At 41.5% G+C, this 24,915-nt stretch overlaps 1 protein-coding gene across 3 annotated transcripts; it reads right to left on the reverse strand.

Moving 5' to 3' along the window:
* Positions 1–9,904: 9,904 nt before the first annotated feature.
* Positions 9,905–23,164, reverse strand: LOC112231786 (T-cell ecto-ADP-ribosyltransferase 1). Of its 3 annotated transcripts, none has more exons than XM_024398549.2 (5): positions 22,970–23,164; positions 20,425–20,457; positions 19,927–20,014; positions 11,091–11,797; positions 9,905–10,946 (listed from the first exon to the last, which is right to left on the reverse strand). In XM_024398549.2, the coding sequence occupies exons 3-5, from the start codon at positions 19,984–19,986 to the stop codon at positions 10,808–10,810; spliced, it is 906 nt and encodes a 301-aa protein (XP_024254317.1). In that variant the 5' UTR covers positions 19,987–20,014; positions 20,425–20,457; positions 22,970–23,164; the 3' UTR covers positions 9,905–10,807. The 3 variants fall into 3 exon arrangements, with proteins under 3 accessions (XP_024254317.1, XP_024254315.1, XP_024254318.1); XM_024398547.2 differs by having other exon boundaries at positions 20,425–20,529; XM_024398550.2 differs by lacking the exon at positions 20,425–20,457.
* Positions 23,165–24,915: the final 1,751 nt, after the last annotated feature.

A 24,915-nucleotide genomic window follows, 5' to 3' on the forward strand; every position in this document is an offset into this window, starting at 1 on the left:
TCCAGCATCTTCACAAGGTACTTTGCTGTTGTTCTGGGATTGATTTGCACTTTTTGCACCAAAGTACGTTCAACTCTAGAAGACAGAACCTGTCTCCTTCCTGAGCGGTATGACAGCTGCGTGGGCCCATGGTGTTTATACTTGCGTACTATTGTTTGTACAGATGAACGTGGTACCTTCAGGTGTTTGGAAATTGCTCCCAAGGATGAACCAGACTTGTGGAGGTCTACAATTTTTGGCTGATTTATTTCGATTTTCCTATGATGTCAAGCAAAGAGGCACTGAGTTTGAAGGTAGGCCTTGAAATACATCCACAGGTACACCTCCAATTGACTCAAATTATGTCAATTAGCCTATCAGAAGCTTCTAAAGCCATTACATAATTTTCTGGAATTTTCCAAACTGTTAAAAGGCACAGTGAACTTGGTGTATGTAAACTTCTGACCCACTGGAATTGTGATACAGTGAATTATAAGTGAAATAACCTGTCTCTAAACAACTGTTGGAAAAATTACTTGTGGCATGCGCAAAGTAAATGTCCTAACCGAATTGCCAAAACTATAGTTTGTTAACAAGAAATTTGTGGAGTGGTTGAAAAATGAGTTTTAATGACTCCAACCTAAGTGTATGTAAAGTTCCGACTTCAACTGTACACTGCACAGGAGTTTGATGGCATCTTAATTGGGGAGGACGGGCTCATGGTTTCCATGTGTTTGATGCCATTCCATTTGCTCCGTTCCAGCTATTCGTATGAGCCGTCCTCCCCTCAGCAGCCTCCCCTGATACATTGATTACACCAAATATTAGGTACACCTACCGAATACTGAGTTGAACCCTTTAAAAGGCCACAATAAAATGTGTAGTTTTGTCACATCACACAATGCCACAGATGTCTCAAGTATTGAGGGAGCATGCAATTGGCATGCTGACTGCAGGAATGTCCACTAGGGGTGTTGCCAGAGAATTCAATGTTCCTTTCGCTACCAAAAGCCACCTTAAAGGTCATTTTATGGAATTTGGCCTCACAGAGGCTGGTTATGGAGTTGTGTGGGCGAGCGGTTTGTTGACATCTGCAATCATCACCTCATGTTTCAACATGATAATGCATGGCCCCATGTCACAAGGATCTGTACACAATTCCTGGAAGCTGAAAATGTTTCGGTTATTCCATGGCCTGCATATACTCACCAGATATGTCATCCATTGAGCATGTTTGTGATGCTCTGGATCGACGTGTACGACAGAGTGTTCCAGTTCCCGCAAATATTTAGCAACTTTGCACAGCCATTGAAGAGGAGTGGGACAACATTCCACAGGCCACAATCAACAGCCTGATCAACTCTATGTGAATGAGATGTTGCGTTGCATGAGGCAAATGGTGGACACATCAGACACTGACTGTTTTTCTGATCCACGCCCCTACTTTTTGTTGTACATTATATACACAAAACCCCATAAAATTAGTGGATTCGGCTATTTCAACCACACCCGTTGCTAACAGGTGTTACCATCCAGCACACAGCCATGCAATCTCCATAGACAAACGTTTGCAGTAGAATGGCCTTACTGCTCTGTGACTTTCAACATGGCACCGTCACAGGATGCCACCTTTCCAACAAGTCACTTCATCAAATTTCTGCCCTGCTAGAGCTGCCCCGGTCAACTGTAAGTGCTGTTATTGTGATGTGGAAATGTCTAGGAGCAACAACGGCTCAGCTGCGAAGTGGTAGGCCAAACAAGCTCACAGAATAGGACTATCGAGTGCTGAAGAGCGTAGCGTGTAAAACACCTCTGTCCTCGGTTGCAACACTCACTACCTAGTTCCAAACTGACACTGGAAGCAACGTCAGCGCAATAACTGTTCGTCAAGAGCTTCATGATATGGGTTTCCATGGCCGAGCAGCCTCACACAAGCCTAAGATCACCATGCGCAATGCCAAGCATCGGCTGGAGTGGTGTAAAGCTCGACTCTGGAACAGTGGCAACGTTCTCTGGAGTTACGAATCATGCTTCACCATCTGGCAGTCCAACGGATGAATCTGGGTTTGGTGGATAACAGGACAACGCTGCCTGCCCCAATGATAGTTTCAACTGTAAAGTTTGGTGAAGGAGGAATAATGGTCTGGGGCTGTTTTTCATGGTTCGGTCTAGGCCCCTTAGTTCCTATAAAGGGAAATCTTAACGCTACAGGATACAATGACATTCTAGATGATTCTGTGCTTCCAACTTTGTGGCAAAAGTTTGTAGAAGGCCCTTTCCTGTTTCAGTATGACAATGACCCATGCATAAACTGAGATCCATACAGAAATGGTTTGTCAAGATCTGTGTGGAAGAACTCGACTGGCCTTTGGGATGAATTGAAACGCCAACTGCGAGCCAGGCCTAATCGCCCAACATCAGTGCCCGACTCAGTAATACTCTTATAGCTGAATGGAAGCAAGTCCCAGCAACAATGTTCCAACATCTAGTGGAAAGCACTCCCAGAAGAGTGGAAGCTGTTATAGCATCAAAGGGGGGGACCAACTCCATATTAATGCCCATGATTTTGGAATGAGATACTCAATGAGCAGTATAGATATGAAGGTTCTTTCTCCATCTTCCTCACATTCCTCTCTCTCTCTGCCCATATGAATGTACAGTAATGCTTTAAAAAAAGTATTAAAATGTGCGTATATTTGCCAAAACGTAACAGCGGTAAAACGTTTCTTTTCAAGGTTATTTAAAAAAAAAAAATACAATGTTTACCTCAATTACAGTGGATATTGTAGGTTCAGCTACTGCAATGCATAGTCAGAAATGTTCAGGTTTATGTTGTGCAGCTTTGATGGGTGCACAGTTCAATCACATGTACAAAACAATACCTGTTTTATCCCCATGGAAATAGTGTTTACTGGCTTGTTAAGGCAGTGTGCATATTGCAATGTTTAGATTAATTTAAAGAGGCTCACTTACACCACAATCAAACTCCAGCATTTTGGATAATATTTGTATTTTCTCATAATTGTCATTTAGTACCAATCCATTTATTTTCATACACAGACACTTGACGTAAAACTCATGCTAGCATATTCATGAATGTACCAAAGTATATAAATTGTGCAAATAACTGTTAACACTGTAATTTTTCAATTACAGAATGCCTATAGTCTATTTGACTATTCTGGCTACTGTGTGAGTATGCATTGATTGAATAAAGGTGTTTGCTGACCAATGCTTGTGATTTAACACCATCTTCAATCCCTACTTTAAACAGTTGCACCATTTTGCAGGGTGTTCATCGTTCACTTGATCTATTCACTGTTCAAGAAATGACAGCAACGTGGGTGATGTTTCTCCAAACTGCCCCAAATGACATATCTGAGAGGTCCGTTTGGACTGTGAAGCACTACTCGTTTTTGAGATCCGTTTCGAGAAGCTCTTAAAGTGCAAAGGCAATACTACTGTATTTCGAACACAATGTTCACTCACACCAGTCTATAGATAATCATTGCTCATGCTATTGTGTCCCTCAACAAGCTCTCCCCTATAATCTTTGCTCACGCTACAGTGGCCCTCCCAACAAGCTCTCCCCTACACTAATACACCCCTAGAGAGTGTCAGTGTGTCATCCATGATTACAGCCTGATGTCGGGTATGCTTCTATCTCTCCATCTGGAGACGGATTGGCGTTGCTGCACAGGAAAAGGAAAGGGAAAGGGAAAGGAGGGATACCTAGTCAGTTGTACAATGGAATGTGTCTTCAGTGGTCTCATTAAGTTCTTCTGACTGTGGATGAGCGATGAATGTGTCTCAGTGGTTTTCAAAAAGTAACATTCCCTCCCTAATAACTGCTGGATGGACTGAAAATAAGAAACTCACGTACTCTGGAGAAACAGTGTCGCGTACAAATAGTGCCCCAAAAAAAACAGTGTCATGGACAAATAGTGCCCCAGAGAAACTGTCATGGACAAATAGTGCCCTGGAGATATGGATGGTGTTAACAGATACACTACCGTTCAAAAGTTTGGGGTCACTTAGAAATGTCCTTGTTTTTGAAAGAAAAGCACATTTCTTGTCCATTAAAGTAACATCAAATTGATCAGAAATACAGTGTAGACATTGTTAATGTGGTAAATGACTATTGCAGCTGGAAACGGCTGATTTTGATGGAATATCTACATAGGACGTACCGAGGTCCATTATCAGCAACCATTACTCCTGTGTTCCAATGGCACGTTGTGTTAGCTAATCCAAGTTTATAATTTTAAAAGGCTAATTGATCATTAGAAAACCCTTTTGCAATTATGTTAGCACAGCTGAAAACTGTTTTGCTGATTAAAGAAGCAATAAAACTGGCCTTCTTTAGACTAGTTGAGTATCTGGAGCATCAACATTTGTGGGTTCGATTACAGGCGCAAAATGGCCAGAAACAAAGAACTTTCTTCTGAAACTCGTCAATCTATTCTTGTTCTGAGAAATGAAGGCTATTCCATGCGAGAAATTGCCAAGAAACTGAAGATCTCATACGACGCTGTGTACTACTCCCTTCACAAAACAGAGCAAACCGTCTCTAACCAGAATAGAAAGAGGAGTGGGAGGCCCCGGTGCACAACTGAGCAAGAGGACAAGTACATTAGAGTGTCTAGTTTGAGATGCAGACGCTTCACAAGTCCTCAACTGGCAGCTTCATTAAATAGTACCTGCAAAACACCAGTCTTAACGTCAACAGTGAAGAGGCGACTCCGGGATGCTGGACTTCTAGGCAGAGTTGCAAAGAAAAAGCCATATCTCAGACTGGCCAATAAATAGAAAATATTAAAATGGGCAAAAGACACAGACACTGGACAGAGGACCAACACTTTGGATGTTATGTTTATATTTTTGTTCAGTATAACAACAGACTTTCAGCACGCTTATAGGGAAAGGGAATTCAACACGTATGGCACTTAGACAAAGAAATGGATAATATGACGATTTTGTGGCAGCTGTTTTGTTCGACTTCAGTGCAGCTTTTGACATTATCAATCATAATCTGCTGCTGGAAAAAAAACATATGTTTTAATGCAGTGGCGATTTTTAGAATGACAATCTAGGTGGGGCAAACATATACAAATAAATTGTGGGATGCATGGCAGCAAAGCCACTACACAACACAACACTAAATATCACATTAGTTGCACTATAACGGTGACAAACGGTGCCCACAAACTGTTAGGGCCTCCACAAAAGCTGTCCGAACAGCAGAGCTTTCCATTCAGCACCACGGAGTGAATCCTTACCACTGCTACGCCTGGCTATCTGTGGAGCCTTGTCTGGCAGCGAAACAGTTCATTCAGCCTCATTTACTGCCTTTTAAAAAACATATATGGTCAAGTGCCACAAAGAGGGACATATGCAAATTACAATTGGCCCAGAAGAGAGCAGTACACGGCGAGCCAACATTGATAATATGCATGTCAATCTCTCCTGGCTCAGGGTGGAAGAAAGATTGACTGTGTCACTGCCTGTCTTTGTGAGAGGTATAGACATGTTGAAACCACCTGTCTGTTTAAGCGACTAACGCACGGCTCAGACAACCCTTCATGCCCAAGACGTGCCACCAGAACAGACTACGGGAAATGCACAGTACTACATAGTAGAGCCATGACTACATCATGAAACTCAGTCAAGCAGTGAAATCAGATTCAAAAACGGATAAAACGACAACTTATGGAACAGTGCGGACTATGACGAGACACACAGCATACTCAAACACATGCTAACACATCTGCCACTGGCACTGAGTAAAGCCTGTCTGTCTATGTATGCTGATGACTGAACACTGTACACACGTACATTTTAATACTGTTATTTTGCTGTAAGTTTTTTTTATTGATTTTGTAGTGTCGATATGTTATGGGTAGTTTCGTGTAATAATGTGTTGTGTTATGAATCGTTTTATTGTATGTAATTGTGATTGGACCCCAGGAAGAGAAGCTGCTGCCTTGGCAACCGCTAATGAGGATCCGGAATAAATACAAATGCAAAAAGGTGAATTAGTACTTAAGCTACTGTACATACAAGGAATTGTTTGTTTGTTTGTGTGTGTGTTATGCATGCATGTCTTGCAAACCTTCAGTTTGTTAGAGGTCAGTCCCGATGGTCAGGAAAACCGAGAAATGCAGCCATTGCTCAGCAACCTACTAGAGGAGCCTTCAGAGGTTAAAGAAGACCCGGTGTAAGAGATAAAAAGAGAGAACGAGAGGGGGAGAGAGAGAGAGAGAGAGAGAGACAGGGGTTGTGGAAGGGGGTTCATTTCCAATCAGCAAGATTGCTGTACATGCTGAACAGAGTTGAGTCTGAACATTTCACACACTAGAATCTAAGCCGGGCCTAACCTGGAAAAGAGGTAACAGTCTTGATTGCCGTGAATCCTTGAATTTGTCAAAACGATCTCTCTGTATTCCTCATCATAATTGTTTACTACCTCATATACTTCAGGTATACTAAAGGCCCCTGCTGGAGAAAACAGCTGCTCAATGCTTTCTGAGTCACAAGTGTGGGCATCCACATTGACTACAGTGCCGGAAGTGATGCTGAAAATGGTCCCATTTTTTTGTAGCAGCTTCCTCCAAATCGGAACGTTTGGCCTTGGTTGTGGTAAACCTCCCAAATGGCACTTCTGAAACTACTTGTGCCTTGTACTCTTTGCTTGAGCCACGAAACACAGTTTGTCAGTTCTCAGTCTTCAAAAGCCTCATGGCATCCATCATCAGGAAGTGGAGGGATTTTAACCGGAAGTCACCGTTATAGACAGTGACATTCCCACCCTGAGTTTCCACTCAATCGTTGAAAGTCTTTCGGAAATCCTCTCCCCCATGTCCATAAGCCACAAATGCAGCCGTGTGTTCCTTGACACTTCCTGGGATTAACTTTGTACACTGCTTTGCCTCCCATGTAGCATGATATGCCATACTGACATTTAGCTCTGCTTTCAATAGACCCCCTTTTTTAGCATCTGCTCTAGACATTGAATATACTGGTCATCCACTGCATTAGGAGCCATGTCCATTTTCTTTACTACAGCAGTAACTTAAAGAATGGAGAGTAGTTAAACAATATTTCAACCCAGAGAAACTGGCAAACTGCCCATGTGGGACCCAACCTTTCAATACAATAATCTAATTTAGCAATTTTGTGCCATCTGACCTTATATCAATATTTTCCATGACCGGTTGATTTTGGGAAAACATCCCTTCTTAGCCTTCTATCAATTGTTTTGTCTTAATAATTATAACTTTCCAATCAGGGGAATTGGCCTATATGAACAGGGCCAAATTGAAATGTTTCTCACTGAAGAAATATGAGACGCCTATGCGTAACCATGGTAAAAACTGAAAGGGAACACTTTAGAGATTATGAGGAAATGATCAGAACAAAGGTGAGGACACAACAGTCAACCTGACACAATACAGAATACAACATTTTACTGAGAGAATATTTTGGGACTTTCAGTGCTACATATCACCGATAAGAATTACCCAATTCAATCCAAACTCTGCACATAGCTTGTCCCACTCATGATGAAGTGACAACTAAAACTTACCCCGCAGCAAGGAGGACCACTGTTAACACCATCAATTTCTGAACTCACATTTTCTTGTTTCCATTGTAGTGCAGTGGCGATATTAGAATGTAAATCTTAAGTGGGGCAAACAAAACAAAAAGTGGGATGCGTGCCAGCAAAGCCACTACACAACACTAAACAATACATTAATTACACTATTGTGTAGTACCGCCGTATGGCATAAGGGGATGACAAGCGGATAAGAGGCAATCCGTAATTTCGATTAAGACATTAATGAGTGAGCTAGGACGGACGTAGTCAAAATAACTATTTGTTCAGCACTTTTGAAATGTACAGCAACAGAATTCAGAACATGGGCCGTTCTTACAGTATTCTCCCTGTGCACCAAGTCAGAACCGTAGGATAAATAATGAGGCATATAAGCAGACAAAGTTCTTACAATATCCAATTATTATATTTCTCAAAAACAGGTTATAGGCTACATGTGCACCACCAAGTCAGAACAGTCGGCGACATTAAGAGGTGAAAATATAACTAATTATTAGGGTGAGGCACATGAGCTACTAACAGCTTACTAGACAACATACAATTAATATTACTTTCTTGGCTACAGTATACATATCTCCCTGGCATATTGCATCATTTATGCAGCAGCATACAAGACATTTTTTGACTCACCTTGTTGTGCTGTGCTCACTTGAACAGGAAGGTGCCGCGGTGGTCCTTTATGTGCAAATTTTGTCATCAAACTTTGTCATCAAAGTCTGGCATTCTCTGGATTTAAGGTGCTTTCAAGACAACTGGGAAGTAGAAGGGAAAAAAGGTTGAATCATGATGACGTTAGTGATCTTCAGGTTGTAGCTCTAGAAAGAGGCCCAAGTTCCAGATTTACAATTCCAAATTGGTTGAAAGTTCAAAACGTATTTTCCCAGTCGTAGCTCGTTTTTCCCGAGTTCCCAGTTGTCTTGAATTACCTAAAGTCAGATTTTGTAGTTCCGAGTTAACAGTTGTTTTGAGAGCGGGACAAATCATGCTTCATTGACTGTTTATAATTTTAATATTGGAAAAGAGACCCTTAATCTTAGACTTGGTACAACACAGCCACTACACTGAATAGGAGGCTAACAATTTCTTTGCAATGCTTGCAGTTAGCCACTGATTCCTTCCAAACCACTCAGTGTTGAATTTGCGATTTCCAACTTGTTGTGAAATGTTTATGCCAATGGCCGATGAGCACCGATATGTTATGTCTATCATTTCATTATTTCTCGTCATATGACACTGATTTAAAAAGGATTTGCCGATAGATTGTCGACTTGATTTATGAGGATGACTGCTGTAATTAGAAAAAAAGGGGTGAAAAGTTGAAACCATAATTCGAATCACATCTAATTTTATTAGTCACATACGCCAAATACAACAGGTTTAGTAGACCTTACAGTGAAATGCTTACTTATGAGCCCCTATATATATATATTTTTTAACTGCATTGTTGGTTAGGGGCTCGTAAGTAAGCATTTCACTGTAAGGTCTACTAAACCTGTTGTATTTGGCGTATGTGACTAATAAAATTAGATGTGATTCGAATTATGGTTTCAACTTTTCACCCCTTTTTTTTCTAATTATATATATATATACACGAGTAAGAATAAGAAATAAGGTAACAACTAAAGAAACTTCTTAGAACAGTGTAAGTTACCTCAGTTATACCAGGACCTCTGCGTATTGATATTTGCACCACAGTTGTAAGGCAGGCTTGACCTCAACTCTTCTTTGCAGAAACCCCCATGTGCTTCAATGAGGCAACACTCAAATGAATTGTTCTTCAATTCTGGTCCAGGTCACACAGTGTGTGCAGGTTTTAGTTCCAGTCCAGTACTAAAACATCTGATTCAACTAATCAAGGGCTTTATGGTCGGTTGATTAGTTGTATCCAGTGAGCTGGTGCTGGGCTGGAACAAAAGCCTGCACAACATGCAGGTTCCAGGATAAGGATGAAATATTAGCCAAAACATGTGTGGCTCCAGCTGTGATTGAGTCAGTGCAAACTGATGATTTTGAGCATGGCTTGAGCTTGGAGAAAGGGCTCTCTGTCCACATCCCTCATAGGTATGACAGTCATTTCCCCTCACACATATTACACAACCTAAATATTACGAGGTCTTACATACTGTGTCTGGACTGTCAGGTTATGAGCCTTACATCATTAATTCAATGCACATGCTTATCACCCCAATGTATGTAAAGTCATTTCCAGCTGGAGAAGCTTACTACTATTAATTATCTAATACATTTACTAAATCTATCACTCCTTCCCACCCCATCTCAATGCCAAAGGTATCCTATCCAACACTCAAAAATGCTCAACTTGTTTCTTTATTCGATAACAAAACAAGAGGAAAATTAAATTACATCTATGAAAACTGGACACCACCCACAGTCAATTGTTGTGATACCAAAATATTTGCTAAATGCATAACATATTGTTTAAAACATCTTATCTAATATTGTCTATTCACCATGATATATTTTCTCACAAAAACAATCAAATGCAAAGAAATACATTTTTCAAGAGAATATCATTATGCTAAGAGGGGTTTGAAAGGTTGGCGCTTTGTCACATTTGATGAATATCTGTGTACACTGATATTACATACATGCAATTGTGTGTGTGTGTGTGTGTGTGTGTTTGTCCTTTTCAATAGAAGCAGTGAAGAGGTCATTGGATCTCAACCAAAACAATGGAAATGCCATGGAAATGCATTGCATGGGGGAAAGATGTCGTGGGGGAAAGAGCCAGAATCTCAATGGCCACCAGCAAAATTAGCCTACATTTAGGCTATTGTTTATGTGTGTTTCACACTATGTTGAGGTAAAAATCAGAGTATAATGTTGGTATGGATGTCAACCTGAATACATGATGTCATCATCACCAGGAAACTGCATTACAGTTAAACTGCATTACAGTCAATGCTAACTATGCTACCAGTCAATACAAATGGGAGTTAGCCTTTAGCAGTCACCTCTACTAAACCTGAAAAGGGACTACTTCTAAATGTTATGCCGTGAAAACAGACAGATATATCCAAATCAAACTTTAGTAAGCACATTATGGGCATGTTACAGTACATAACACATGACAATTTGACAAATATCTATTTTGTTAGATCAGATTGGTTGAATGTGCGCCCTTCTATCCCCCACGGTCTGCGTTCCATTGACTTCTTTACCGCATCTATTAGCGCTCAACACTTTAGTTTATCAGAGATGATCAGTCCTGGTGATCAGTGAGATAGAGAGAGATACAACCACAACCACAAGAACAGACAGGCTACTGCCAAGCCATTGAGTAGAGGAGCCTTTGGGGGTGATTGATGGAGGATTCGTAGTTGTAGGAGATCTGGTGAGACAAATAGACAAAGACAGACTTTCATTCTCCAAAGAATAAGGTAGACATTTTAAAAACACTTGACTCTTGTGTCGTCTACACCTGTTTGTTAGTCTAATATTGACATATCTTTTCGCTTACATAACCTGGCCTCACCTGGGGAAGAGGTAACAGTCGAGCATTCTGTCAATGCTGTGAGTCCTTGAACTTGTCAAAACGATCTCTCTGTACTCGTCATCTTTATTTCTTACATGCTTTACCTCAGCCACCCTAAACACCTCTGCTGGGGATATTAGCTGATCAATGCTGTCTGAGAAGCAAGTGTAATCTTCCACGTTGACTACAGTGCAGGAAGTGATGTTGAAAAGGATCCCATTGTCTGAAGCAGATTCCTCCGCATCGGAACGCTTGGCCGTGGCTGAGGTAAACCTCCCAAATCGCACTTCTGACCCTACTTGTGCCTCATAATCTTTGCTTGAGCCACGAAACACAGTTTGGCAGTTCTCTGTCTTCAAAAGCCTCATGGCATCCATTAGAAGGAAGTGGAGGGATTTGAACTGGAAGTTGCCGTTATAGACAGTGACATTCCCACCCTGAGTCTCCACTTCTAGGTTGAACATATTTCTGAACTCATTTCCCCCATGTCCATAAGTCACCAATGCATCCGTGTGTTGCTTGACGCCTCCCGGGATTAACTTTGTACACTGCTTTGTCCCCCAGGCATGCCTATACTTTGTACTGTTTTTCAGTTCTTCTTCCAGCAGACCCCCTTCCACAACCTTCTTCAACATCTGCTCCCGACAGTGAGTGTACTGGTCATCCACAGCATTAGGAACCATGTCCATTACCTTTGCCTGAGTCACCTGTAATAGAAAAGAGAATTGTTACCTTTTTAGTACAGGTAGTATCACAGTGTAACAATGTATAGCACTCAACATTTTATGACAATACAATTCTAATTTTCCAAGTTCAAATTCAAGCATTTGCCAAATTAAGTACATCAAGGCCAGTTTCCCAGACCCAGAGTCAGCCTAGTTCTTGACTAAAAATCATGCTCAATGGAGAGTCCAGGAATAGGCTCACTCTGGATCTGGGAAAAAGGCCCAGAAGTCTGTCCTTACAGTATGGCTGGTTCAATCAGTGGTGTAAAGTACTTAAGTAGTACTTTAAAGTATTTTTATTTAAGTCGTTTTTTGGGGTATCTGTACTTTACTTTACAATTTAAATGTTTTACAACTTTTACTTCTACTTCACTACATTCCTATAGAAAATATTGTACTTTTAACTCCATACATTTTCCCTGACAACCAAAAGTACATTTTGAATGCTTAGCAGGACAGAAAAATTGTGAAATTCCCACACTTATCAAGAGAACTCGTGGTCATCCCTACTGCCTATGGTCAGGCGGACTCACTAAACACAAATGCATCTTTTGCAAATAGTGTCTGAGTGTTGGAGTGTGCGCCTGGCTATACATACATTTTAAAAACAAGAAAATGGTATTTTGCTTAATATAAGGATTTTAAAAAAATTATTTATACTTTTACTTCTACTTTTGATACTTAAGTATATTTAAAACCAAATACTTTCAGACTTTTACTCAAGTAGTATTTTACTGGGTGACTTTCACTTTTACTTGAGTAACTTTCTATTAAGCTACACTACCGTTCAAAAGTTTGGGGTCACTTAGAAATGTCCTTGTTTATTAAAGAAAAGCTTTATTTTTGTCCATTAAAATAACATAAAATGTATCAGAAATACAGTGTAGACATTGTTAATGTTGTAAATGACTATTGTAGATGGAAACCGCTGATTTTTAAAAATGGAATATCTACTAGAGGTCGACCGATTAATCGGAATGGCTGATTAATTAGGGCAGTTTTCAAGTTTTCATAACAATCGGAAATCGGTATTTTTGGGCACCGATTTTTGCCTATTTTTTTATTTAAAAAAAATACCTTTATTTAACTAGGCAAGTCAGTTAATAACACATTCTTATTTTCAATGACGGCCTAGGAACGGTGGGTTAACTGCCTTGTTCAGGGGCAGAATGACAGAGTTTCACCTTGTCAGCTCGGGGGATCCAATCTTGCAACCGTACAGTTAACTAGTCCAATGCTCGTAACCACCTGATTACATTGAACTCCACGAGGAGCCTGCCTGTTACGCGAATGCAGTAGAAGCCAAGGTAAGTTGCTAGCTACCATTAAACGTATCTCATAAAAAACAATCAATCAATTATAATCACTAGTTATAACTACACATGGGATGATTTAACAAAAGTGCATTTGTGAAAAAAGCACAATCTTTGGATGACTGTACCTAACCATAAACACCAATGCCTTTCTTAAAATCAATACACAGAAGTATATATTTTTAAACCTGCATATTTAGCTAAAAGAAATTCAGGTTAGCAGGCAATATTAACCAGGTGAAATTGTGTAATTTCTCTTGTGTTCATTGCACGCAGAGTCAGGGTATATGCAACAGTTTGGGCAGCCTGGCTCATTGAGAACTAATTTGCCAGAATTTTACATAATTATGACATAACATTGAAGGTTGTGCAATGTAAAAAGAATATTTAGATTTAGGGATGCCACCCGTTAGATAAAATACCGAACGGTTCCGTATTTCACTGAAATAATAAACGTTTTGTTTTCGAAATGGTAGTTTCCAGATTTTACCATATTAATGACCAAAGGCTCGTATTCCTGTGTGTTATTATGTTATAATTAAGTCTGATTTGATAGAGCAGTCTGACTGGGCGATGGTAAACAGAAGCAGGCTCGTAAGCATTCATTCAAACAGTACTTTCGCCAGCAGCTCTTCGCAAGCACAGCGCTGTTTATGACTTCAAGCCTATCAGCCTAATGGCCGGTGTAACCGATGTGAAATGTCTAGCTAGTTAGCTGGGTGTGCGCTAATAGCGTTTCAAACGTCATTCGCTCTGAGATTTGGAGTAGTTATTCCCCTTGCTCTGCAAGGGCCGTGGCTTTTGTGGAGAGATAGGTAACGCTGCTTCGAGTGTGGCTGTTGTCGATGTGTTCCTGGTTCGAGCCCAGGTAGGGGCGAGGAGAGGGACGGAAGCTATACTGTTACACTGGCAATACTATAGTGCCTATAAGAACATCCAGTAGTCAAAGGTATATGAAATTCAAATGGTATAGAGAGAAATAGTCCTATAAATACTATATTAACTACAACCTAAAACCTCTTACCTTGGAATATTGAAGTGTCATGTCAAAAGGAACCACCAACTTTCATATGTTCTCATGTTCTGAGCAATGAACTTAAACGTTAGCTTTTTTACATGGCACATATTGCACTTTTACTTTCTTCTCCGACACTTTGTTTTTGCATTATTTAATCCAAATTGAACATGTTTCATTATTTATTTGAGGCTAAATTGATTTTATTGATGTATTATATTAAGTTAAAATTAGTGTTCATTCAGTATTGTTGTAATTGTCATTATTACAAATACATTTTAAAAATCAGCCGATTAATCAGTATTGGCCTTTTTGGTCCTCCAATAATCGGTATCGGCGTTGAAAAATCATAATCGGTCGACCTCTAATATCTACATAGGGTACAGAGGCCCGTTATCAGCAACCATCACTCTTGTGTTCCAATGGCACGTTGTCAAATCAAATCAAATCCAATTTTATTTGTCACATACACATGGTTAGCAGATGTTAATGCGAGTGTAGCGAAATGCTTGTGCTTCTAGTTCCGACAATGCAGTAATAACTAACAAGTAATCTAGCTAACAATTCCAAAACTACTACCTTATAGACACAAGTGTAAGGGGATAAAGAATATGTACATAAAGATATATGAGTGAGTGATGGTACAGAGCGGCATAGGCAAGATACAGTAGATGGTATTGAGTGCAGTATATACATATGAGATGAGTATGTAAACAAAGTGGCATAGTTAAAGTGGCTAGTGATACATGTATTACATAAAGATGCAGTAGATGATATAGAGTACAGTATATACGTAGACATATGAGATGAATAATGTAGGGTATGTAAACATTATATTAGGTAGCATTGTTTAAAGTGGCTAGTGATATATTTTACATCATTTCCCATCAATTCTCATTTATTAAAGTGGCTGGAGTTGAGTCAGTGTGTTGGCAGCAGCCACTCACTGTTAGTGGTGGCTGTTTAATAGTCTGATGGCCTTGAGATAGAAGCTGTTTTTCAGTCTCTCTGTCCCAGCTTTGATGCACCTGTACTGACCTCGCCTTCTGGATGATAGCGGGGTGAACAGGCATTGGCTCGGGTGGTTGTTGTCCTTGATGATCTTTATGGCCTTCCTGTGACATCGGGTAGTGTAGGTGTCCTGGAGGGCAGGTAGTTTGCCCCCGGTGATGCGTTGTGCAGACCTCACTACCCTCTGGAGAGCCTTACGGTTGTGGGCGGAGCAGTTGCCGTACCAGGCGGTGATACAGCCCGACAGGATGCTCTCGATTGTGCATCTGTAGAAGTTTGTGAGTGCTTTTGGTGACAAGCCAAATTTCTTCAGCCTCCTGAGGTTGAAGAGGCGCTGCTGCGCCTTCTTCACGATGCTGTCTGTGTGGGTGGACCAATTCAGTTTGTCTGTGATGTGTACGCCGAGGAACTTAAAACTTACTACCCTCTCCACTACTGTTCCATCAATGTGGATAGGGGGTGTTCCCTCTGCTGTTTCCTGAAGTCCACAATCATCTCCTTAGTTTTGTTGACGTTGAGTGTGAGGTTATTTTCCTGACACCACACTCCGAGGGCCCTCACCTCCTCCCTGTAGGCCGTCTCGTCGTTGTTGGTATTCAAGCCTACCACTGTTGCGTCGTCCGCAAACTTGATGATTGAGTTGGAGGCGTGCGTGGCCACGCAGTCGTGGGTGGACAGGGAGTACAGGAGAGGGCTCAGAATGCACCCTTGTGGGGCCCCAGTGTTGAGGATCAGCAGGGTGGAAATGTTGTTGCCTACCCTCACCACCTGGGGGCGGCCCGTCAGGAAGTCCAGTACCCAGTTGCACAGGGCGGGGTCGAGACCCAGGGTCTCGAGCTTGATGACAAGCTTGGAGGGCACTATGGTGTTAAATGCCGAGCTGTAGTCGATGAACAGCATTCTCACATAGGTATTCCTCTTGTCCAGATGGGTTAGGGCAGTGTGCATTGTGGCTGAGATTGCATCGTCTGTGGACCTATTTGGGCGGTAAGCAAATTGGAGTGGGTCTAGGGTGTCAGGTAGGGTGGAGGTGATATTGTCCTTGACTAGTCTCTCAAAGCACTTCATGATGACGGAAGTGAGTGCTACGGGGCGGTAGTCGTTTAGCTCAGTTACCTTAGCTTTCTTGGGAACAGGAACAATGGTGGCCCTCTTGAAGCATGTGGGAACAACAGACTGGGATAGGGATTGATTGAATATGTCCGTAAACACACCAGCCAGCTGGTCTGAGCATGCTCTGAGGGCGCGGCTGGGGATGCCGTCTGGGCCTGCAGCCTTGCGAGGGTTGACACGTTTAAATGTTTTCCTCACGTCGGCTGCAGTGAAGGAGAGTTCGCATGTTTTAGTTGCGGGCCGTGTCAGTGGCACTGTATTGTCCTCAAAGCGGGCAAAAAAGTTATTTAGTCTGCCTGGGAGCAAGACATCCTGGTCCGTGACTGGGCTGGTTTTCTTTTTGTAATCCGTGATTGACTGTAGACCCTGCCACATACCTCTTGTGTCTGAGCCATTGAATTGAGATTCTACTTTGTCTCTATACTGACACTTAGCTTGTTTGATTGCCTTGCGGAGGGAATAGTTACACTGTTTGTATTCGGTCATGTCTCCGGTCACATTGCCCTGATTAAAAGCAGTGGTTCGGCTTTCAGTTTCACGCGAATGCTGCCATCAATCCACGGTTTCTGGTTTGGGAATGTTTTAATCGTTGCTATGGGAATGACATCTTCAACGCACGTTCTAATGAACTCGCTCACCGAATCAGCGTATTCGTCAATGTTGTTGTCTGACACAATACGAAATATATCCCAGTCCACGTGATGGAAGCAGTCTTGGAGTGTGGAATCAGATTGGTCGGACCAGCGTTGAACAGACCTCAGCGCGGGAGCTTCTTGTTTTAGTTTCTGTCTGTAGGCAGGGATCAACAAAATGGAGTCGTGGTCAGCTTTTCCGAAAGGAGGGCGGGGCAGGGCCTTATATGCGTCGCGGAAGTTAGAATAGCAGTGATCCAAGGTTTTTCCAGCCCTGGTTGCGCAATCGATATGCTGATAAAATTTAGGGAGTCTTGTTTTCAGATTAGCCTTGTTAAAATCCCCAGCCACAATGAATGCAGCCTCCGGATAAATGGATTCCAGTTTGCAAAGAGTCAAATAAAGTTTGTTCAGAGCCATCGATGTGTCTGCTTGGGGGGGATTATATACGGCTGTGATTATAATCAAAGAGAATTCCCTTGGTAGATAATGCGGTCGACATTTGATTGTGAGGAATTCTAAATCAGGTGAACAGAAGGACTTGAGTACCTGTATGTTGTTATGATCACACCACGTCACGTTAACCATGAAGCATACGCCCCCGCCCCTCTTCTTACCAGAAAGATGTTTGTTTCTGTCTGCGCGATGCGTGGAGAAACCAGTTGGCTGCACCGACACCGATAGCATCTCTCCAGTGAGCCATGTTTCCGTGAAGCAAAGAACGTTACAGTTTCTGATGTCCCTCTGGAATGCTAACCTTGCTCGGATTTCATCAACCTTGTTGTCAAGAGACTGGACATTGGCGAGAAGAATGCTAGGGAGTGGTGCACGATGTGCCCGTCTCCGGAGTCTGACCAGTAGACCGCTCCGTTTCCCCCTTTTACGAAGTCGTTTTTTTGGGTCACCGGCTGGGATCCATTCCGTTGTCCTGGGTGAAAGGCAGAACACAGGATCCGCTTCGCGAAAGTCATATTCTTGGTCGTACTGATGGTGAGTTGACGCTGCTCTTACGTTCAGTAGTTCTTCTCGACTGTATGTAATGAAACCTAAGATGACCTGGGGTACTAATGTAAGAAATAACACGTAAAAAAAACAAAAAACTGCATAGTTTCTTAGGAACGCGAAGCGAGGCGGCCATCTCTGTCGGGGCCGGAAGTATAAAAAAAAAGTAAGTATTGTGTTAGCTAATCCAAGTTTATAATTTTAAAAGGCTAATTGATCTTAAGAAAACCATTTTGCAATTATGTTAGCACAGCTGGAAACTGGTGTATGCTGATTAAAGAAGCAATAATACTGGCCTTATTTAGACTAGTTGAGCATCTGGAGCATCAGCATTTGTGGTTCGATTACAGGCTCAAAATGGCCAGAAACAAATAACTTTCTTCTGAAACTTGTCAGTCTATTCTTGTTCTGAGAAATGAAGGCTATTCCATGTGAGAAATTGCCAAGAAACTGAAGATCTCGTACAACGCTGTGTACTACTCCCTTCACAGAACAGTGCAAACTGGCCCTAACCAGAATAGAAAGAGGAGTGGGAGACCCTGGTGCACAACTGAGCAAGAGGACAAGTACATTAGTGTCTAGTTTGAAAAACAGACGCATCACAAGTCCTAAACGGGCAGCTTCATTAAATAGTACCCACAAAACACCAGTCTCAACGTCAACAATGAAGAGGCGATGTCACACCCTGACCATAGTTTGCTCTGTATGTTTCTATGTTTTGTTTGGTCAGGGTGTGATCTGAGTGGGCATTCTATGTTGGATGTCTAGTTCTGTGTTTCTGTGTTTGGCCTGATATGGTTCTCAATCAGAGGCAGGTGTTAGTCGGTGTCTCTGATTGGGAACCATATTTAGGTAGCCTGTTTTGTCATTGTGGGTTGTGGGTGATTGTCTATGTTAGTTGCTTGTGTCAGCACAGTTCTTATTATAGCTTCACGGTCGTTATTCGTTTATTGTTTTGTACAGTTTACTTCGTGTTTTTCATCATCTATTAAAATGATGCATTCGCACCACGCTGCTCTTTGGTCCGCTTCTTACGACGATCGTGACAGGTGACACCGGGATGCTGGCCTTCTAGGCAGAGTTGCAAAGAAAAAGCCATATCTCAGACTGGCCAATAAAAAGAAAAGATGGGCAAAAGAACACAGACACTGGACAGAGGAAGATTTGGAAAAAAAGTGTTATGGACAGACAAATCTAAATTTGAGGTGTTCGGATCACAAAGAAGAACATTCGTGAGATGGAGAAAAAAATGAAAAGATGCGAAAAGATTATTAAAAGACGCCATCTGTCAAGCATGGAGGAGGCAATGTGATGGTCTGGGGGTTCTTTGGTGGTGGTAAAGTGGGAGATTTGTACAGGGTGAAAGGGATCTTGAAGAAGGAAGGCTACCACTCCATTTTGCAACACCATGCCATACCCTGTGGACGGCACTTCATTGGAGCCAATTTCCTCCTACAACAGGACAATGACCCAAAGCACAGCTCCAAACTATGCAATACCTATTTAGGGAAGAAGCAGTCAGCTGGTATTCTGTCTATAATGGAGTGGCCAGCACAGTCACTGGATCTCAACCCTATGGAGCTGTTGTGGGAGCAGCTTAACCGTATGGTACGAAGTTCCCATCAAGCCAATCCAACTTGTGGGAGGTGCTTCAGGTAGCATGAGGTGAAATCTCTTCAGATGATCTCAACAAATTGACAAGTAGAATGCTGAAGGTCTGCAAGGCTAGAATTGCTGCAAATGGAGGATTCTTTGACGAAAGCAAAGTTTGAAGGACACAATTATTATTTCAATTAAAAATCATTATTTATAACCTTGTCAACGTCTTGACTATATTTCCTATTCATTTTGCAACTAATTTCATGTATGTTTTCATGGAAAACAAGGACATTTCTAAGTGACCCCAAACTTTTGAACGGTAGGGTATCTATACTTTTACTCAAGTATGACAATTGGGTACTTTTTCCACATCTGGGTTCAATCAATTCAATCTTACAACAACAAAAAATGTGTCAAAACTCTTACCCTGTGAGAGAGCGCAGCAACGAGGATCAATATGAATGTCTTCTCTCTCTGGCCCTGCATTTTCCCAGCAATGGCTGCCTTGTGTGTTCTGGTGACCAATGAATGAGGGATTGAGAGGAGATGGGACAGATCAGAGATAAGAAACAAAATGCAATTGAGAGTAAATTACATTGTGAGGTTATAAATAGCAAACAAGAATCTTAATCTTTAGGGGTCTTTCATCACAAAATGTCCAGGCAATGTTTAACTACACAACTACTGCCCCTTCTCACAGGTATTATTCTGAAAGTTGACGCATCTACTACATAGATATTTTCAGTGTGGTATGTTTCTAGACTCAAGTGTAAGTAGCCTACAGCTGTTTTAATTGAGTAAGTTCTGCTATTAATGACTCAAACTATAGGCCTACAATTCACTGTTATAAAAGGCCCTAAAACCTAACAAACATAACATGAGACAATCAAAATAATACATGAAAGATACGATTTGGACACATACCTTCAGAGTCGTGTGGTGCTCTCCTTGGGTAGACTAAATAACAGAATGAGAGAATATCAGTGTGCCTCTCTTCGGGGACGTTTGCACATATTTTCCACTCACTCCCTGATGACCAAAAATGGAAGGAAACCGAGGTCCTTATCTTTACAGAGCAACTCCTTTTCCTTCCTCCTGACTGGAGGAGGAAATAACAAAAAAAAGTATCACTCCCCCCCTTATACCATAGTTTGGGTTGGCAATGGGCCTAATGCAGTTTTACCAAGCCGTGCAATGGTTGTCAGTAGTGATTTGGGGTTTTGCCTGATACAATAAATCTAAATTAAATGAACAAACATACAGAGTCAGACTATCTATGACACAGTCGGCCAGTAATACCTTAACTGGGGAGGACGGGCTCATAGTAATGGCTGGAACGGAATTAATGGAATGCTATCGAACACATCAAATACATGGTTTTAATGCGTTTGATACCATTCCATTCACTGCATTCCAGCCATTATTATGAGCCGTCCTCCCCTCAGCAGCTTCCTGTGATGCTATGGCATTTCTGTCTGCGACGTTCCACATTTGCATACTGATCGTGGCCCGGTATGTAGCCCTTTTATTACTCCTGGGTTTCACAAACTTGGTCCAGGGACTACACACAATAACCCTTAATGGCAAAGTGGAATTGTGTGTTTTTTGTGTTTTTGAATTATAAATTAATATAAAATCAAAATTCAATATTCAACCCTTTTGTTATGGCATGCCTAAATAAGTTCAGAGGTAATAATGTCCGTAACAAGTCATAAAATAAGTTGCATGGACTTTCATTGTGTGCAATAATAGTGTTTAACATGATTTTGTAATGAGTACCTCATCTCTGTATCCCACACATACAATTATCCCTCAGTCGAGCAGAAAATTTCAAACACAGATTCAACCACAAAGCAGGGATGCAAACTGGTGAGGTCCCAAAAAGGTGACACTTTTTTTTGTTGCATTGAAACATGCAAAAAAAAAATCCCTGCTAGGGGGAAATGTAGTTTTTAACTAATTAAACAACAAAGAATATAATCTACATGATCAGTCTCTGTGTGTAAAAAAAAGTGGTTAATGTGAACCTAACTCACAGCTACAAAATGTAAAGAAAGCAATCCAATGTAATTTGTTGCCTAGACTTTACTGCAAATGACACTCAAGTCTTGATTTTTTTTTAAACACATTAATATTGCAGTTAGCCATTATAATAGAATGTTTGTGACCACACATATATATTCCACTTGGGAAAATACATCCTAAAGTAGAAATAGAATGAAACAAACAAGCATTCTCTTTTTGCTATATTATAGTGGCTACTATAGACATCGATCAAGTGCACAAGGCTACATGTGTGCAAAAATAAAGTTCACTGAGTAAAACAAAGTATAATCCCCCCTTATAATCCCCCCTTACTCGCAAATTCAACACAACAAAAACAATATATTTGGGCTACAATGCACACTATTACATTGTACACTTTCTGCCTGTGGACATCTGTTCTACAATGTGCCAGCAAAAGTGAGAAAGAGCGAAAGGGTGTGGTGTTCCTCCCACATCTATAGTGGCATCCAGTTTAAGCCAGGTCCATCTCCAGCTACACTTGATCCCTGAATCCACTTGTTTTACAAGCAACACCCCCATTTTCATCTAATTCTCTCATTCTGAAAATTAACCACATAATGTAGAGGGAAAACATTAGTTAACAGATAGTGGTTAGTTCGTTTGTTAGTTAACTAGTTAACATTTCACACAGATTGCCAGGGTCCAGTAAGCAACTAACGCGTTATAACTTGAGGAACGGTGTTGTGTCGTAAATCGAGTGAAGAGCAGAAATCTCAACTAGCAAGCAAGTCGCAGCAAGCAAGTCGCAGCAATGAAGAAGGCGAAGGGGGAAGAATTTTTCATTGCTGCAACATGCTTGCTGCAACTTGCTTGCGGGTTGAGATTTCTGCTCTTCACTCCGTTGTCAATTTAGCCTACATTTCACTGATCTTAGTGGCAGTTTTCTGTTTGACAATTTGTTTCAAGTGTTTATGTCTGGCTTGTTTGGCACCCTGGGCGAACCCCCCCTTCAGCGCCCGAATCGGGGGCGCCCCCTTGATGTCGCCCTGGGTGGCTGCCCATGTCGCCCGTACCTCTATGTTTAATATAACACATACATTAATTATTCATTTCGGTTGCCTATCCTGATTTGAAGTTTGTTCTAATGAAAGTGTTTGACTGATATGTGACACAGAAAGTATTTGACTAGCCACAAAATTAAGGAAATTAGAAGAGTGGGGAGAATTTTCGGCAAGGAGTCGTATGCAAGTTAACACTATAGCGAATTGGTTAGGTTACTAATGTTAGCTCATCTGATGTTAGCTGTCTGACTTTATTAGAAAGCTAACTTTAACACCATAAACTCAATTATTTATCAGATAAGTTGGCTAATGTTGCCCAACATTTCTCTGGCTAGCTAACGGGTCCAGCTAGCAAGATACTTAACAGTGCTAATACTTGTTCAACACACTTTCTCCCTCACCTCAAACTTTCCAAAAGCCAGTAGTTTTTCGGTTACAGCTCATGAAGTACGCTTCGTCACCTTCTCACCCCGGTCTCCGTGGTCAGGCTTTTCACCTAAAGTCACCTCTTCGTTATCGTTCAGGGGACGCGCTGCTGTGACTGACAAGCTGACTTTCCAGAGGCGCGCTGATGCTGTAACTAGTATGTTGGTTGTCTCCTCTTTCTTCAGCAACGGTGCTGCGCTGCATTCTGCTGTTATGTAACGATTGGCTGAGCCTTTGACAGTAGTGCACACAAAGTGTTATGGTTGGGTTAGGGGAACATCCAATACAACACATTACTAAGTACCACTCTCCATATTTTAATGTTATGGGTATGATTGTAATCATTAAGGACTGGGGAGTTTTTCAGGATAAAAAAAGAAACGGAATGGAGCTAAACAAAGGCAAAATCCTAGAGGAAAACCCGGTTCAGTCTGCTTTCCACCAGACACTGGGAGATGAATTCACCTTTCAGCAGGACAATAAGCTAAAACACAAGGCCAAATTCCCACTTGAGATGCTTACCAAGAAGGCTGTGAATATTCCTGAGTGGCCAAGTTACAGTTTTGACTTAAATCTACTTGAAAATCTATGGCAAGACCTTCAAATGGTTGTCTAGCAATGATCAACAACCAATTTGACAGAGCTTGAAGAATTTTGAAAAGAATAATGGACAAATGTTGCACAACCCAGGTGTGGAAAGCTCTTAGACTTACCCAGAAAGACTCACAGCTGTAATCGCTGCCAAAGGTGGTTCTACAAAGTATTGACTCAGGGGTGTGAATACAGGGGTGTGAAACAAATCTGTATTTCATTTTCAATAAATGTGCAATAAAATTCTAAAAACATGTTTTCACTTTGTCATTATGGGGTATTGTGTGTAGATGGGTGAGAGAAAACAAATATTTAATACATTTTGAATTCAGGCTGTAAAACAACAAAATGTGGAATAAGTCAAGAGGTATGAATACTTTCTGAAGGTATTGTAGCCTAGCCAGAATCCGACTGGACGTCATTCCTTGGAAAAATCCAGGAGAACTTCATAAAAAATACCTAATGCCAACAGTTTTATCTGAGTGCACAAATCAGTATGCCTACCTACCAAAGTCAAGCACTACTACCGCCCTTGTTAAAGCCACACACTCCTGGCTGATAGCTACTTGCTGATATGTCCAAAGTCTTTGACTGAGTAGATCACGCAAAGCTCCTGCAACATCTGTCTGACACTGAACTCTGTCCAAGGTTACTAGGCTGGCTCCACAGCTACACCACAGGAAGAATGCAGAGGGTGATGGCAAATGGTACTTTTAGCAATTGGTCAGAGGTCACCTCTGGTGTGCCACAAGGGGGCGTGGTTTCACCATATCTGTTTCTCCTTCACATGTCCACCTGAAAAGTTGTCTTCATTGACACTGGACACTGGATGATGTAGGGCTGTCCCGAGCCATACCATTAACCAGCATCAAAGAGGAAATGTCCATGGGCTTGGAGGCAAAGCAGCTGGAAGAGTGGGCCACATCCAACAACATGCTCCTGAATGGGAAAAAGTCAGTGGAAATTCGGATATGTTATTATTGAGACCATCCACAACCCGCAACACTAATCCTAGAAGGATAGGAAAAACAGTGGTAACAACAACCAAGTATATTGGTCATCTAGACTCTAACCTCAGTGGTGATACACATGTGGAGCAGTCAGTGAGGAAGGCCTCAAAATGCCTGCACTTTCTGAATGGTCTTGCCAGAAATGGCCTACCCACTGAAGATCTGGTCACAGTCTATACTATACTGGTCAGACCTTGTCTGGAAAACGGTGGAGTGCTGTTAGTTGGATGCATTAAAAAGCCCCAGGCCCAACTAGATAGGATGCAGAGGGCCTTGAGGATCATCTCCAGAGTTGGAGCAGTTCAACCACAGCTCCCATC

Source organism: Oncorhynchus tshawytscha, linkage group LG34, assembly GCF_018296145.1.
Source record: "Oncorhynchus tshawytscha isolate Ot180627B linkage group LG34, Otsh_v2.0, whole genome shotgun sequence".
NCBI classification, from domain to species: Eukaryota; Metazoa; Chordata; class Actinopteri; order Salmoniformes; family Salmonidae; genus Oncorhynchus; species Oncorhynchus tshawytscha.